Here is a 19005-nt window from a genome sequence, read left to right as displayed (position 1 = left end):
AAAAAAAAAAAAAAAAAAAAAAAAAAGAAAACTATGTTTTATGAGTCAAGTTAGGGTTAGAGTGCTTTTGATTCTAGACCAAATTATTTTAAATGATATTACATGATGGTTCTTAAAGGTATATCATTTTATCTTAAAGACGAATACTTAAAGAACACGTACACTTCTACAGATATAAACATATCCCAAAATAACCTTCTAAATTCTTTCCTCTGGCTTCGATTCATTGGTTGTCTAAAAATCAGTGTTCTACAATCATGCTGAGATGCACCTCTATAACACTGTACCTGCCATCTCTCCTTGGAAACACATGGCAAAGCATGATTCTTGCCAAATGCAAAAGGGCAAATCTGCCAAATGTGGGCTATAAGTTCCAGACATCCAAAACTCCATAAAAATGGTAGAAAATGCAAGCCACCAAACAAAGTGATTTGGCAGGCCTCAGGCAAGAGGGAGGAGGATCAACTCTTGAGGGATATATTACTAGTTTAAGTCAAATGTAGCAAAAGGTCAATAATCAGAATCTGTTCCATTAACATCTCACGCACTCTAGAACTGGTGGTTCATTTTTATGTTGTTTACCAGAAAAAGAAAATCACGTAAGTATTACCCGTTTCAGTTAAGAACAAAAATATTAAATCAAAAGTTTCCTTATTATAAAATTTATGTCAAAAAAGATCTATTGCAAGGGTTAATAAATATTCAGATTTAGGTGAAAAATCACAGCACATAATTTTATAGGAACCCTTTTCTTCTCAGGAATTCTCACATTATACTATTTTTATATATTTCCCCTGTGGTGCTGATTAAGTGTTGTGGTTTGTGTCTAAATGTATCTCCAAAGACTCATGTGGTCATAGGTGGGGCTTATCAGAAATGGCTGGATCTAGAGTGTATGATGCTATGATTAAGTATGTGATACTGAGATTAAGTGTGTGATGCTGGGATTAAGGGTGTATGATTACTAAATTTGTCCACTGATTGGTTTGGCAGAGTTCCTGGTGTAGATAATGGGAAGGCCCACTGTGGGTGTGAGTGCTACCTGCCCTGAGGATATGTAGCCAGGATAGAATATATAAGGGACAGAAAAAGGGCTGCTACCATCAGCTGCTGCTTTGCTGCCTTCCTGTCTTCTGCCCATCATGAACTGTTTCTCCTCGGTGATGCCCCTCTGCCATGCCACCCTGTCTTGGAGCCAGCCAACTATGAACTAAAACCTCTACAAACTGTGAGCCAAATAAACCTTTCTTATTTTATCTTTGGGTGTCAGGAATATTGTCTCAGGAATGAGAAAAGTAACTAAGACATTAAGTACTATCATTTATTGAGAAATTATTATATGCTAAATAGGAAGTAATGGAGTTGGGATTTGAACTTCCTTGTCCTAAAGCCCTGAGGACTAAGTTTCTGGGACCCTTCTGTTTAACATAGCAGGGGAGGGGCTGGGGATTTAGCTCAGCGGCAAAAAGCGCCTGCCTGGCAAGCGCAAGGTCGTGAGTTCGGTTCCCGGTACCGGAGAAAAAACAAGAAAAAAAAAAAAAATAACATAGCAGGGGAGTTTGTTGTGAAATATACTTATGATGACTTAATTCGACTGTCTCCCGATTTTTAACTTTGGTTACTGTGAACAGAAACTTGTCAGCAGTGGAAATCAGGAATATAATAAACTGTCCATTATATTCAGGCCTTAACACACAAGGACAGTGACAATTCTACTCCTCCTTTAATTATTCCCTTTGAATAAAAGACAAGTAATGATTAGTTAACCTAAATTTGATTTTTTTCATTGTAAAAACAATGAAATACTGGTCAGTTATAGGTAATATACTAAGTTTTCCTTCAAATATCAACTGATGTATTTGCCCGGAAATAAAGACAACAAATGTGGGTGGAAAAAGCATGACCTATACACTGAGAGATGTGCAGGTTCTATTCTTGACCAGATCACTTACCATCTGTGCTCTTGGGATGGTTACTTAACCTGTCTAGGTCTGCTTTACTATCTATAAAAGGGAGTCTAGTAATAACCACCTTTCAGAATTGTGTGTAGTGTAGTACTAAATAAGGAACATATATTCAAGCATCTTAAACTTCAAAAGTATTCAATAAATATTATCTAGGATGTATTTGTAGGCAGCATGCCAAAACAGTCTGAGCTAGATTACACAGTCAACAAATGCCTGCTGTTCATCTTCTCAGACATTGTTGTTTTTTTGTTCTTTTGTAGCAAGTTTCAGCAATGAAAAATGAAACATGGAGTGTGCTGGCGCCCAGGCTGGGTAGTTTTAGGGAGAGCCTGAAATTCTACTGGAAAGTCAGTTTTGAAGGCGAAGGGACTAAGCACCTCCTCTCTGTCCCCCACACACACAAAGCAGTGGGCTTGCCAAGATCACTGTGCCATTATCTTTTCAAGTATTTCCAGGAACTGTGCTGGAATTTCTTCTTGATGCTTGCACTGATGTTCTGAGGTCTTAGGGTGCTAATACCCCCGTAGTTAATACCATTTTAGCAACAGGAAAGGAAATATCCACTGCTATATTCACAGCTCTATAGCTGTCACTAAAAGTTGCAAATTTGTGGAAGTTCTCTCTCTACTTTTTCTCTTTAGTTATATTAGTAAGAATTCTAACACACTATTAAATGTGATTCTTGGTTTATTAGAAAGCATTATCAATCTAAATTTTATTGGGTCACCTGAAGATAAGAGTAATATACCTCTTTGCAAATTAACTACTTATACTAAGCTGTCTGTGTTTGAGAGACAATACCAGAGAAGATGCTACACAGAAAATTTAGTTAGGCATTGTGGGTTTGTATGGAGAATTCGAGCTACACCACAGCTTAGAGGCTGAATGTGGTCTGATTTTATTCTAAGAGCAAATTAATTTTTTTGTAGCTCTCTATATAGCACAAATAAGTGGCTACTTTAATGTCTATTACAACAGTATACAACTTTATAATTCATCGTGAATAAATTTTACTTTTGCATTTTGAACCAAAAGATAATTTCTTAAAAGAACTTGACTATTTCACTTGGAATTATCAAAGAAATATAACATGTTCCATACATTTTTGGTAAGCTTTACAAAGACTTTATAGGTGACTAAAAATAATGTCATGAATATAAAAACTGAAAAGAAACAAACAGAAAAATGATCAGCATATCCTAACAGTTAGCCAAATTGTTATCTTGGTTCAAGTTACTGTAAACCTATTCCCTGTTTTCTCTAAGTGCAACTGTGTAATTACAACTATGAATACTGAATGACTCACATCCTTTGTCTAATTTTCTAAAATTTATTTTTGTGGTACTAGAGATTAAGCCCAGGTCCTTTGTACTGAGCTATATCTCCACCTCTTTTTTTATCATGAGACAAGGTCTCACTAAGCTGCCCAGGCTGGACTTAAACTGTGTTTGTTCCTGCCTCAGCCTCTCAGAGTGCTGGGATTACAGACATGCACCACCACACCTGGTGAGAACCCTACATACTTTGTACTCCTGTAACTAAAGATATCCATCACTAAACTTTTTTTCAGTACTGGTGATTTCTAGGGCCTTTCCACTGAGCTACATCCTTAACCCTTTTTTTCCTTTAAACATTACTTAAGTCAATAAGTCATTTCTAAACTGCACTCGTATTTAAGAAGAAACAGTATTTGGCAGTTATTCCTTTATATCTTGGTGAACCATTCTCAAACTTCAAAGAGGTATATTTTGGGTTTTTTAAAAATATAAATTAATTTTAACTGGTGCATTAAAATAAAAATTGTACATATTTATGGGTACCATGTGATGTTTCAATATATGTACACATTTTGTGTAATGTTTCAGTTAGGATAAAAAAATCTAGATGTGGTGGCATATTCCTAAAATATCAACACTCTCTGGTAGGCTGGGGCAGGAAGATTGCAAGTTTAAGCCCAGTCTGGACAACTTAGGGGGACTGTCTCAACATTAAAATAAAAACAGGGCTAGGGATGTAGCTCAGTGTAAAGGCCCCTGGGCTCAATCCTGGAAACTTAAATACTGGAAATACCAGAAAACTTAAAAAGAAGGCAAACATATCTATCACCTCATTTATTATTTCTTCGTGGTAAAGAAATTCAAACTCCTTTGTTCTAGCTTTTTGAATAAATATGTAATATATTGTCATTATCTACAGCTATGCTACTGTGCAACATCTCTGAACTGCTTACTCCATCCAACTAAAACGTAGCATACAGTGATTATCCCTTGCTCATTTACCCTCCTAGTCTTCCCAGACTCTGGTAACTGCCATTCTACTATTAACATCCAAGGAGCTACTTCCTGTATAAAATTTAATTACAGTACTGACGATGGTACTCGGAGGATGTCAAGTAATTATAGAAATATGGAGTAGATGTATGTACCTCTTAGTTTTCTATATAGATACATGAGATCTAATAATGCATAAGGTAGAAGTCGAAAATATTTTTGTCATATGTTAAAATGCCTTACAGTCTGAGGAAGTCAGAATTATTTAAGAGATTCTTGTTGCATTGCCTTACCAAGAGAGACATGAACTGTAATGATAAACTTCTGCCTATGATTTTCTATTACACTTCAGTAGGGATTAAAATATATACTCACATGACAGACCAGGGCAGCATGAATCCAAAGAATAAATACTTTTTGGAACCTGAATATGCAATATAATTTACCAATTCTTTTATCCGCAATGAAATTTGATAATATAATACCACGTATAAAGGAAGTTCACTAAAATCAAGGTCATGCTCAGCTTCACAGTAATGCTGAGTAATAAAATACAGATCTGAAGCCTGAAATTCCAAGCTTCCTTACATATGCAAAGTAACATTTTTCAGTAAGTTCATTTTCCTATGAGTACCTTACCCATTTGTGTCTTTAATTTAAAGAGCAAAATAAAAGACATGATATGAAACAGGAAGACAGACTGTGTAGAAAGGAAGAGGCTCTGAGGACGGGGGCGAGATGAGAGGCAGGGGAGAGGAAGGAGAAGTAAAAATGATCAAGATGTGATATGTATATGTACTAAACCAAAAAATTCAGAAAATATCTATAAACACTTAAAGAACTGTTCATGTCTTTTAAAGAATTTTGAAAAAGGCTGGCATTTTTTTCAGTTTTCTTATCACAAATTTAGTCCTATAAAATTATACTGAAGCATGAAGGTGAGGAATAAACTTTTAACCATTAAGACATGTATGTGTCTTAATAACTGATCTGATACTTCACAGTCTTGGCCAAGATTTGCTAGTGCACATTGATTTGATGGAAATGGCTTCTATATTAGTTGTGGAACTATCTATGCAGCTTCCATTCCCTGAAATGTTTTAGTTACTTCCTTGAGTCTACATCTTTCCCATTTTGCAAGAACCAGTTCTGAAAACAGAGTCAAACATAAAATCTTTCTCCACTCTCTTCCTGAAAGGACTCTCTTAAGCCCTTTTTCTGTGGAACTTGATTTGTATTTTATTATATTTAACTCTGTATACTACACTAAGACAATCTTCTACCAGAATGAATGGTAATTTCAGGCAGGATAAGTGCCCTGTTCACTTTCACGTAATTGTAAGTGCTTGTTGAGGGTCTAGCACAGAATGTAATATTGAATCAAATATCTTCATCTTGCTCCACTGCAGACTTTATATCAAACTCACTACTTTTTTCAAAAATCACTTCTGCATTAACACTGACTCCTTCTCAAGTTATTTTTTTTTATTAAATCTGCTCAGCAAATTATTTTTATCGGTTGTATACTCTATAAAGATTAGTACTTATCTACATTTATGTTGCTGTTTAGTTTTTCTTAAATAATTTCAAGAATTCATTTTTGAAGTCCACAATAAGACATTAAATCCCCCTTAGGAGTAACTATGTTTTCCTATTTATATGGGATTTTCCTGCCCTATGTCCTCACCTTACAATGAATCAGCAAATTCCATTCTCTCACCGCATAGCCCAAGAATTGGCAAACTTTGGCCGGAAGGTCAGATGTGGCCCTCTAGCTATTTTCACATGGTCTGTGGACCAAGAATTGTTTTTAAATTTTCAATGGCTACAGTAGAAAACTATTTTTCAAAGTGGGAAAAATGACATAATAGTCAGATCATAAAGCCCACCGGCACACAGCCATGCCCACTCAAGTATCTATGGTTACTTTTGCACTACAATAGCAGAGTTGCATAGCTGCAACGGAGACAGTGTATGGCCCTTAGGACTCAAAAACATTATTTGACTCTACATTAGAAGTTCACTGATAACTGCCTGAACATTTGCTAAAATTCTGATTTTGAAATCTTTTGTCATCTCTAGGTCTCTAAGACTTTAATTTTTAGATTTTTTTTAAAGTTTTGGCTGAGGCTTTATTCTAATTATGAGAGGAAACAGGGTTTTAGAATTTCCACACGAATAAACTTGCAGAGCTTACTGGAGACACAACTATAGAGAAGTTTTGTTCCTATCTGTATCAATCTATGGAATTCTTTTAACTTAGGAGGTTTCAAATAATTTCAAGAAATTAGATATGCTTCCAAGGGACACAGAAGCATCCCTTTGGAAATTTGAATCCACCTCAGAATGGTGATCACAGCTTTCATTCTTAAGATTCAGTTCTACATCATGATATTTCATAAATCTGAGATCAATACCAAGGCAAATTCCCTCAGATCAGAGAGTTACACGGTAAGAGAGGTGAAGAACATCACCAAATGAGATACTTTATAAGAGAAAGGGTTATACATCTGACCTCTTCACATAAAAGTCTATTTAAATATCTATGAAACTAATAAATAGTATAAAAGAAAAACAAACAATGAAGCTTACTGCCAAGGACCTGGGCTTGGGTCAATACATAAGACCTGTTACAGGATCTTTCCTTCCTATGATTTTGTTTTTTCATAAAAAGTAGATGAAAGGAAAGAACAATACTCAGGAGAAAACTCCACAATAAGTACTCCAAAAATTTCAGAGTTCAGTCCCTGTCTGTTCAATGTATTAAATTTAATCTGTAAGTTGCTATGAGTTAGATTCAAAACGCACAGAGAAAATGATCACACACTGACAAATTTTTTTTCAAGTAATAGTGATGAATAGCTGTATAGGATAACAGTAAGAAAAAAGTATGATACAATTGTATAAAAGGGTATTCTATTACCTTGTTCTTGCTTAATCCTCTCTCTTTCTGCATATCCTGCAGTCAGCATGTTGATTCTGTTAAGCCATCTGAAAAAACAAATATTAAAACCAGTAACATCACAACTTAATTTCTTATCATGTACTTTATAGGGATATTTAAGATGTCTAAGAGTATTTGGAATAACCCTATATATGATGTGTTCTTTGCTATTCTTGATACATCGAGTATTCAATGAGCCATAATTTACTGTAATACAAAGTGTATCCATACCTAAGATGCTCTTTCAGTACAACACTTGGGAAAAGCTGTTAATATCTCTAAAATAAAGGGTTTTGAGATAACTAAAGCTGTACTAATTTTTTTTTTGCACCAAATGTAGAAGCACTCCAAATATTCTTGCTGTTCGGTTTCTTTAGACAAATGCTCCTTTAAGTATACTTAAACAATATCATGTCAAATTTATCCTGATATTGGGCCTTGCTGTGAAAATAATAGTTCTACTGTGGAATAATATTTTGACTAAGCTCATTTAAGCTTAATGAACCAAGGAGAAACACATTTCATGACTACTTCAGGAACCTGGTTCTATGTCCAAGGATATTTAGTTTTCCAAAGATACAAGTATACACAGTTTTAACTTCCATTTGGATCTTCAAAATGTGTTTTCGTGAATAATAGCAAGTTCAAAGCAAGTCTTCATTCTTTTCTCATTAAGTACTGCTGCTATGGCCAATGTGGAGACTGTTTAAAGCAAAGTACTGTGCTGTCTAACTAGTTTTCTTTTGTCCCATCCAGGCTCCCCTGTGTTCACTATTCCAACTATTTACCCTACATCAGATTGTCAAATCACAAAATCTTTAAACAAGGTGACCATCTCCCACTGGGAAATCCTGAACCATGACTCACATACTTTTCCAAGTCAGAAAGTGAAGAAGAATCCATCTTTCAAATTAGTTGAGGTAAGTCTGGAATTGATAGTGTATTTAATTGTGGAATAATCTTATGTAGATACCTTTTAAAGAAAAACTTCTGTTTGAGAACTTGTTCACCTAACATCTTCTCTCCCCTATCAAGCAGATTACATTCTTCAAAAACACTCATGTATTTCACCATTTTTACCAAACCATGTTAAATGTGCACTTGGTATGAAGCATATCTTGAAAAGACAACAAAGCTATGTTTCTAAAAGACAAAATCACTATCCATGGAAACTTTAATTTTAAGAATAAGTCACCTAAAGCCAAACTTTCTTATGGTAAAATCTACACTGTAATTATTAAAGTATGTGTGAGAAGTAAAGAAGGGACTAAAGTAGAACTGGAATAAAATTATGAGCACATGAATTCAATAGCATAGTACATATACACAAACTCTAGGTTATAAAGTGTTGAGTCTAAAGTCAACTTCATGACAAACATCCCTTTAAATGTGAGTCTAATGATTAGCAAAAGGTCAAAATTAAAACCTAGTCTATAGTTCATTTGTAATGAGAAAGAGGTTAAACTTGTACAAGGCAAGTTTTACCACTCTTTGGGGAGACTAGCCCAGTGCTTTTGGTGAACACCATGATAATACCACTAAATGCAAATTCATCACTGAATTATAATCCAGTACCTTGTATTTACTACTTTTAAAAAAGTCACTGAAATTTAATTTTATCAGAATTCTAGAGAACCAAGAGGTCCCTTATGAGATGAATCGAGAAAGTAAAAGGAGGCTTCCTCAATCTATTCATTCAACAACATTTATTAAGTGCTCGGTATGTGCTGAACAGTGAGGTATATTTTAGGGACAGAGAAAAGAGTAAGATATAGTTCCTATGTAACTCTAGAACTGATTTCAAAAGACAACTGAAAGTTTAAACTACTTTTAGGAAGAAAAATTCTGCTCATAATAAAAACTCTTTTGAAACTGTGGATATAACTGTCACAGAGAGACACAAAAGGCTGCATACTACAAAACTGTTGGTGCTAACTAGGATAAATTTGTCATTAACAGTTTACTTGCAAGACATTAATATACAGTGTTGCTATCATTATGATTTGGTATTTTAAGGCTATTATAAGAGTAGACATATATGAGTTACCTAATTCAAAATATATTTATTAAGAGTCTATATATATTGGGTACCATTCTAGACACGAAGAATAAAGAGAGAAATAAGACAAAGTGCCTGACTTCATGATGCTTATATCTTAGTAAGGGAGACAGGAAAGGAGCAAAGACACAAAGAAGTATCTGTGAAGTATAATTAAATGCTATTAAAAAAAAACAAGCAAGGAATGTAGACTATTAGGATGTCAAAGTTTCTGAGGCTGACGGAAGGCTATTTTAGGTAAGGTGGTCAAACCAATACACTATTCTTTGTCAGTCTGGTCATCTTATTAAACTGTCACTATAATCCAAATGTCTGCTTACGTATACTTCGTTTGAAAACTTTGGTGTTATGGAAATATATATTTTAAATATGAAGAGAAAGATACATTATTTTGTATCATAGTATATTTTCATAAAAAGTTGATACTTTAAAATTATGAAATGATCATATAAAGCAGATATTTACTGTAATTATAATTCTTTTATATCTTCTCTTGAGGACTTAAGCAAATATCTTTTAAAGATTCCACACAGAATAAATCAACACCCAGACAATTTTGCTTTACAACCAGATAACTGAACAAAGCTATATGGGGGTGTCTCTCCATATCACTAATCCTCGGAATATTTTTAGCACTGACACTTTTCTCCTTCTAATAACAAGTTTTTTTATTTGTTAATAACAAGTAATTTTAAAAGATCTTGTTACTGGATGTAAAGAGAATGAGGTTACTGAAAAAAGAAAACAAAGAGAAACGCAAAACAAAAATCTGTTACAATTAAATTAGACAAAAGCAATTCAGTATGTTGATTGAACACTGAAAGGCAAAGTGTACCATGGCAAACCTTACAATGAACAAGACACTTAAATGTATAATTTAGAGATGATATTTTTAGTTAGATTGAGTTTTTCTTTGAGGCATTGCTTAGAAAAAGCATGTGGACTTGGGTTAGTTTCTTCTGTGACATTCAAAACCAGGTGTGTTTGTATGAGTATAGTATCAGGAAAAAAGTGACCTCAGCATCCTCTCAAAGCTGTTGGTAGCATGCAGTAGGAAATGGAGGCTAAGAAGTGTTTTATAGTTTATAAAAATATATTTTAACTGGCAATTTCTAAGCATAAAATAGTCCTCCTCAGTACGTATCACGAATGATTAAATTATATTATTTCCTAAAGAGTAGTGAATGGGATCTAAAGTATCCATCTTGTAAGACAGTTTATGCTTATGTATGTCACTTACTTTCAATTTGGTTATGATAGAAAAACCTTCATTTTTATCCTAAGGTCATTAAATTCAACATATGGTAAAATGGATAGTGAGAACCTAGAGCAACAAAATTATAAAACCGTTAAGACAAAGAAAGAGTAGTACACCTTCCTGTTGCCATGTGTATACAAATAAACATTTTTAGCTTGACAACAAGGAGAAAAGCTCTCTAAATTCCAAGGGCCTGGTGGGAAATTTCAAAAATGGCAAGTTAAATAAATCTAGAGAAGATTATGGAAACTACAGGAAAGGGCCAGTTCTTTTTTTAAATAAAATATTTAATTAAGTGTTCTCAACACCTTTCTTCTTTGCTATTTCCTTATACTAATACCCTTGTTTGGAAAAATCATGCTTGTACCCCTAAATATCAAAAAGTAAGATTATTTATGTGTTCATTTAGTGTGGTTAAGCACATTTATGGAGCTACACATATTCTGTGCTTAAAATACCCATATATTATTTCTGAGAGACATACAAACAAAGGTAATTGGGCTAAAAGGTTCAAGTACACAAAGGAATATATATTGACAGTGAATATTTATGTTGCACTTAAAATTTATATACCCCTCATAAAAATCCTATTGATAGTGATAGTTATTCTTACTCTAATGGCCTAGCATATTGAGTTTAAATTTTTTCACTAAATTTGCAGAGCTAGTAACTGATAGAGCTGGGATTAAGATAATGATTATCCCCATCCAGCTATTGAATACATTGGAATAATGAAGGGGTCAAGTTCATCGACCCAGGCCACACAATTACTACATGGTAGAACTAGGATTTAGTCTGGTTCAAAAACCACATGCTCCTAATTATTTGGATGTGTCATGTACATGTGCCAACTTCACAGAAGGCACACAAACATTATGTACTTAAACACGCACAAACAAGGGAAGGGGATCAAGAGATGGAGGGAAGAAGATCAAGAGATGGGTAGAAGGGGGAAGAGGAAGGGAACGGGATGTAAAAATGAATGCAGATGTTATGTACCAAATCCCCACACGGAATGTAAACATTATGTACTGTACATGTGTAATAATAAACTAAAATTAGAAAGCCACATGCTTCTGATCATTATACTACTCTGCCTTTCCCTAACCATAGGCAGGTTATATATATAATGGACATTGGTTGCCAGAAGTATAGGAAGGAGAAATTTTGAATATTAAACTTAATTTCTACAACTTTATTAAAGGAAAAGAGGAAAGTAGAGGAGAGAGAAGGAAGAAAAATCCTAAAAACCAAAGTTCAAACACGAAGAAGAATATGGTACATAATGAGCCACCAAATAACCACAGCGCCATCTACTCAGTTGGCTCTAAGGTCTGAGGCCTGAATTATTGAGAGAGATGTTCTGTACATAATTCTTTGCACTTGAAAAAGTCAGCTGAATTGCATAATTATATTTATTCACCTATGAATAAATCTTTAAGATATTTTTGAAATGAACTTTAAAAAACTCTTTTAGTGGTAGAAATTTTTTGGTCTATAAATGGATTCTGGTAGCTTTTTGATAAACTTGACAAATAATCAATGAGCCTGATATTTTAAAGGTCATTATTTTCAAAATAAATAGTGTATATTTGGGGTTTACAATAGGATATGATAAATACTGTTCTTTAAACTTAGGTATGGTCACATGGAACCATAGACAGTTCCATTTTACTTTAAATTAATCAATCTAGAAAGTTCAGTGACTTTCTTTAAGCATTACTGTAGAAAACATAGAATTCTAAGTCTGTCTACATACTTTGAAATTTAAGTAATATCTTACCTGTTCATGTCATCAAGATGTTCAGCAGCAAAATAAAAGCTTTTGATTTTAGGATGACAGGCTTTGAATGCACTGGAAAAAAAGTTACATTTATTTTATTATAAATCAGGAAATAAGTTCAAACCAAATAATATGGGTAAAATTCACCTCAACATCTAACCTGAGTTCACATTCTAATGTTTCTACCATGATGACAGAAATCAGTAAAAAATTAAATTTTCTATTCACAAAACTATTTTATTACCTCAATTTGAAAGCACTAAATAAGCGACCTATAATTTAAGAGTTGCAAATTAAACAAACCAACCAACCAACACATTTTCCCTTACTTCCCTCTTCCCAAATAAAATCAACTTACTACTTCTTGCGGCATTCACTGGCTCTATCAATTTTAAATTCAGGCAGACTGATGAATCCTTCTGCTTTTTCATCCTAAGGAAGCAAGATTCTTGTTTAGGCTATTAATACAAAAAGGGGTTATTACACAATGCTATTGTGTAACCATACCTTAAATATCTATACTAATAAATTTATTCATCTAACTCCTTAAACTTGACATTTGAGAATAGAATTCCACTCTTACCAGTTACATTCCATAAACTGAAGGTATATTTTGAAATTATATATATATATATATATATATATATATATATATATATATTTTTAGAAAGAGTCTCGCTATATACTTCATGCTGTTTTTGAACTCATTATGTAACCCAGTACGTCCTTGAACTCACAAGGATCCTCCTGTCTCAGCCTCCTCAGTGCTGGGATTAAAACTGTGTGCCACCACACCTGGCTTGAAGGTATTTTGAACATTCAGAATAGTACAAATTAAAATTACTCAACGCTTTAAAAACTTCTTTTGTATTAAAATAAGGATAGAAATTTTTGAAATGCTTAAACTGAGATATGTTTTACAAGAACATTTTGGGGGCTGTGGGCCCCAAAAGAGCACTTGCTAGGCCCTGGATACAATCCCTAGTATCACTAAAAAAAAAAAAAAAATAAAGAAACCCTCTGGTCAGAGGGCATACAGACATATAGAATACACAAAATAAACTGTAGTTCACCTTTGCAATACATGATTTTCTATTATACTTAATTTTCAGATATAAAATACACATGGTTACTCATTCAATTTCCTTTCTGCTTTCAACAATTTTCAAACATAAATTATCTGTTTTCTAATTATATAATTACTGTTTTGTATATTCATGAATTTACAAATGAAATAGGTCAACTTGATCTACACATATCTTACTTGGAATGTAAAGTGTGTGTGTGTGTGTGTGTGTGTGTGTGTGTGTGTGAGAGAGAGAGAGAGAGAGAGAGCGAGCGAGTGAGCGAGTAAGCTTTTTCATCTGGAAAACAGAATAAAATCCATAAAACTTTCCTCTCTAATGCTGGACTGAAAAAAATAGGATGGGAATGTAGTCTAATTTGAACTTGACATTTAAGGTTCTATAAACTGGCATAGCACAGATCAAATAAAAGTTTGGCTGAGTAAAATTCTAAGGAGCTTGACATGACCAGGGGAAGGGACACAATGATTAAAGCGCTTACCAAAGATAGTTTCAGATGAGTTGGAATAGCCTGTATACAACATTTTTGATAATTATATTACCTGGTTGATATATAAGAAGTATTTAATATATCTATTACATTAAAATATAGGTAAAATTAAGGTTTATTATAGCTAAAAGAAGACATCTAAAACAGGCTATTTTAGGTTAGTGGTGGTGATCCTACGGCATGCATGCTACAGCAGGCTGTATCATTTAAAGCTCTAAAAGGTTGCTGTCAATGTTTTAGGTAACTGCATGATTGCCACAAGAATATCAAAAGAATAAAACCAATAAAATCTTTTTGTAGATATAATACATATAATTATATTAACTAGAAAATATTAATTCTATATTGTCCAAATAAAGGTTCAATTTGAAAAATATTACTCTTAGTAAATTGCTTGAGCACTTAGTATGTACTAGGCATTGTTCTAAGTAGGTTTTATATTTGTTGATTAATTTCATACATATACTAACTCAGTAACAGGAATTAGTACTCCTGTTTCACAGATGAAGAAGCTGAAGCACAGTAACTCAAGTGGTGTGATTCCGGAGCCTACCCTCGTGGCATGACATAATGTGACATGATATAAAATAACAGCTTGTTTAGCAAACACCAATACTCTAGATACTATATGTTATAATCATAAGCACAGTAATGTTGAATTATATTTCAGCAATTAATCTTCAAATGCAAATTACCATGTTAACAGTATTTGTTAGAAGACTTTAACCAACATACTATATTAAGCCACATACATTTTTGGGTAAGGTAACAGCAGAAATCATTGTTCATCAAGAAAAACAAATTCAGGAGATACTAAATTTATATACATTGCTAAAGGGCTCCATCCTTGGGGGAGAACAGAAAAAAATGTGAAACTTTAAAAAAAAGCAAGACATTTAAAAATCTATATTAAATTTTAATGTAGAGTCCTTTTAGTTATGCTATTGCTTAAATTTGCTTAGTATTTTTAGTTAGATATACACAATTTTACTTTCCCTTATCTGTGCTTTAGATATATTCCTTCATTAGAATAATTGAGAAAATTATTTTTAGAATCTCCAAATGCAATGTATATTTAAAGTGTACAATAAATTTAATTAATTAAAAAAAGAGGATGAATTGAAACAACTAGAATTTGTCTCCTGAGTTGGCTTTAAAATATGATTTTTAAATATCAATCTCAAAATAGTGATACTTTTGGTTAAAGATAGAGAATGGATGAGAACACAAAATGTATATTGCATTACCTCTTCATTGATATACCAGTATAGGGATGCATCCTTTAGAACAAACCAATATTTCTTCCATTTCTGTGAAAAATAACTCTTTGCATCTTTCTTTTTCCAAAGCCAGCCCTCACAGTCACCACGGCCAAGATCCTTGCAAGAAATTCGTCTTTTGCTCTTGCCTGCTATGGGACCTAAATATAATAGTAAGTTAAAATGGTGCTTAAATTTTGAAAAAGATGTAGAGGATTAATCGATAGATACTAAAATTAAGTTTGAGTTCTAAACCTTAAAACATCATTTTTAGATTGTAGTATATAAATCATTAATACTTTTCCTTCCACATAAGTGACACAATCTTATCAGAAATGTGGAATCCCAGCCTCAAAATATATTGGGACCATTTCTTGTAAAAGGCACCTAGTCTGCAAACTGAACTGAAGGAGATGGTCTTGGTAGGTCTTTGTACTACAGGGCTGTGCTTTTCCAAACCACCCTGGGCTCAAGCAAGAAAGGGTGAGTGAAGGGTGCTGGTGATTATCACAGTGCAAAGTAAGCAGGTATAGTTTTCTATTTCTTACCTTTATTCTTCTTCTTCGATTTGTGCTGCAGAGAAGACTGTTGAAATGTCTGAAATCAAAGATAAGGAAGAATGTTATCTGATACTCAGTGTGATCCAGAGTACCAGCAGGTTATACAGAGCTTTCAAGGCTAAACAAAGAATCTAAATCCTGGTTTGAAAAAGTACCTCCCCTAAGCTTCAAATAAATTAATATATCATGTCACTTAACTTTCTAATCTCCTACGAAACAGGATAGGATACTGTCTTTACTCTTAGTTCACAGGTAGAGAAATCAGGTTATGAAGCACTGGTAAAACTAAGGGGTTTTATCCTACTCCCCCCACCCAATTTTGTACCATTTTATTATGATTTTTCAGAGAATATATCATTTGATTCTCACAAATATCTTACGAATTAAGCAAGCAAATATGACTAATACCCATTCATCTCCAACTCCCTTAGTTGCTAAATATTTTAACACTTGGGTCAGTGTTCATTTTATGCCTATTCCAGCATTGTATGTGGAGTAATCTTCGTGTACATGATGTCGGCATCTTGGCTCCTTACTACAGATTTCCAATTATCTTTACCTTCCTACTTTTGAGCTATCCACTCCCATGAACATGTTTGATGTCTTAAACATACTCCAGCGACTGCCCTAATAGCTACTGTTTAAATAGTCTAATACTACTGTCTTATCAATTAAAATATATTTATAGAGGCATTTAATTCATTTAATATTATCACCCTCTTATGCCTTTATTTCACTCTTCCTACTTTATTCCCATGGGACATCATTACAATGGGTCCCTTGAACTATGCTCCTTTCATCATACCTGTACAGCTAAACATCATCTCATTTAAATTATATTTATTCCATCCATTCTAAGTACCTGAACAGCTTAATATGTCTGGAGAAAAACCTACAGTTGTACTGACTGGTCTAGCTCTTGATTAAGGACTATCAGTCAATGGCTCCAGTTAGTCTACTAAGTTAGATAGTTTACTGGAGAGGAGTAATAAGATTATGTTCACACGCTAGACAAGTGGGAACAGAGATAGTATGTCTGATTTTAATTCACAGATATTCTTCCAAAATGATTTTTAAGTAACAGATTCTCTTTCTTCATGAAGGTGTATCAATATATCAGTAAGGGGCAAGTGAATTATGTTTATATAAAATTTGCTGATCTTGGTTTTATATAAAACATCCATATTATTTAGTATCTTCACTAACCAAATAGCATTCTACTAACATAAATATTTTCTTGTTCTGTGTGTGATTTACATAACTCTAATTAATATATTATGGATGGGTATTAACTGTAAAGATAGGGGTCAGAAAATCTGCTAACATACAGTGTAACCCAGACATGATAATCACCCAACTGTCAAAGCACTATAAACATGTATATATGTATGTGACATATATTTACACATATATCAACCTTTGCAGCATCCATGGCAATAGAAATTCATAATCAATTTTTGAGAGAAGGCATAAAAGATAAAACCCATCATACTGTGTTGATTTGCTTGAGTGCGTTTTGTTTCAAAACAGTAGCTCAAATAATAACTCAGGCTAGTGTGCGTAAGTGTAGCTAATTTAAATACAGTTATTCCCCCCATAAAATGACTGACTGGGTTTTTTCCTTTTGTGTTTTCACAAGTAATCATTAGTGTTACAGTTCATTATTTTGCAAAATGACAAGACAGGATTGGTTTGTTTTTAGAAAGCTACATGGATAACAGACTGCTTGGATGAATTGGATTGCACAATGTATCTCCTATGTTTCTTGTATGCTAGTCCTTAGAACCTGTAGGTCTACTTAAAAATCTATACAAAAACACACTTGTGCTTTCTAGTTTTTTTTAAAAAGAATATTTTCTTATCTTTCCCTATAAAAATAGAATACTTTCACAAAGATAATGACTATGGAGTATAATTGGTATACATATTGAAACCTGTGCACTCCTAGATACCACTCAATGAAGTAAAGCCTTACATGTCATTTTTGTGTTATTTTCTAAATGTATATGTGTTTGTTAATATGTTTTCATTCTTTTATCTTTAAAATAAAAAAGAAAAAATGAAGAAAATATTGTAAATATCACAGTGGGATACTTTTAAGAGAGATTTTATTTTTCCATGGGACTTGACATTTTTTAAAATGAAAAATTAATTGAATTATATGCTTTGGTAGGTAATGGAGGAAAACTTATACCGTTAAGGCTCTGTGCAGGAGAATCAATACAGCATTCTTGAGGCTGCAACCTTTTCTGCAGGGTTGAACTTTGATGAGCATCTTGGAATCTGGTTGCTGAACAGTTCCCTGTACTGTTGGGAAGCTTCCTTAAAAATGATAGACCATTTTTCCCACCTGGGGCACTGAATACTTGCTTTGCTTCTAGGAGTCTCTGGAATTTTGGCAGTTACTAGAAAAAAGCTGCCTAAATGACCAACTCAATAAAATCTTTGGCTACTGAGTTTCTATATGGGCATCCCTGGGAAGAAGTACTGTAAATTATGTGACAACATTTTCGCTTCCTGGAAAAAGTATGCTCTGTGTAACCTGTCATGGAGGGAGAGAGCACAGGAAGCCTGCCTATGGCTTTCTCCAGATTTCACGGGTTTCTTGTCCTTACTGAGTTTTATATCCTTGCTGTAACATTATAATAAATCTTGCTGTGAATAGAACTATATGAGCTTTTCAATAACACTGCCAAGCCAGCTGTGGTGGCGCACGCCTGTAATCCCAGCACTAGGGAGGCTGAAGCAGGAGAATCGTTGCGAGTTCGCAGCCAGCCTGGGCTACAAAGTGAGCTCAAGGCCAGCCTGAACTGCATAGTGAGACCCTGTCTCAAAACGACAAAAAAAAAAAAAAATAACACTGCAAAACATGTGAGTAGTCTTGGGGACCCCTGAAATAGTCTTATCTTATAAAAAGGTCTTTTACAAATTTTCATTGAAAAGTGTTCATTACTTATACACATAAATAAGCTCTAAACAGTGAAAGTTTTCTTATGTCATAAGCAAATGTTGTTACACACCCTTCAGGTGAAAATTTATGATACTGAGGGAATTATTCATCTGATGGACAGAAATCTAATTTATATAATTTTTCAGTTTGTAGGGATATTATACAAAATTTAATAAGTGCAAGACATCAAGAACAGACAAATGATTATAACAGATAACACAACTGATCATTATAAGGTTTTAAAAGAACTGAAAAAAAAAAAGAATTCTGGAATCTTTGCATTCATGATTATGACTATTTCTCATGAGAATGAAAATTTACAATATATCTTATTTCTGTATTTTTTATATTTTATTTTAAAGAGAGTAGTAAATGAGAAA

General features: G+C 33.5%; 1 protein-coding gene across 1 annotated transcript in view; it reads right to left on the bottom strand.

Moving 5' to 3' along the window:
• Nucleotides 1-19005, bottom strand: part of Cnksr2 (connector enhancer of kinase suppressor of Ras 2) — a 218974-nt gene that overhangs the window by 34927 nt on the left and 165042 nt on the right. Inside the window, exons 14-18 of the mRNA XM_013506287.1 lie at nt 15664-15712; nt 15104-15276; nt 12640-12713; nt 12282-12353; nt 7161-7228 (exon numbers count right to left, since the gene is read on the bottom strand). Coding sequence (XP_013361741.1) covers nt 7161-7228; nt 12282-12353; nt 12640-12713; nt 15104-15276; nt 15664-15712 — 436 coding nt within the window. The remainder of the gene's footprint in view (nt 1-7160; nt 7229-12281; nt 12354-12639; nt 12714-15103; nt 15277-15663; nt 15713-19005) is intronic.

This window comes from Chinchilla lanigera, unplaced genomic scaffold (genome assembly GCF_000276665.1).
Source record: "Chinchilla lanigera isolate Chin_1 unplaced genomic scaffold, ChiLan1.0 scaffold00108, whole genome shotgun sequence".
NCBI lineage: Eukaryota > Metazoa > Chordata > Mammalia > Rodentia > Chinchillidae > Chinchilla > Chinchilla lanigera.
This window is presented reverse-complemented; position numbering and strand designations above follow the sequence as displayed.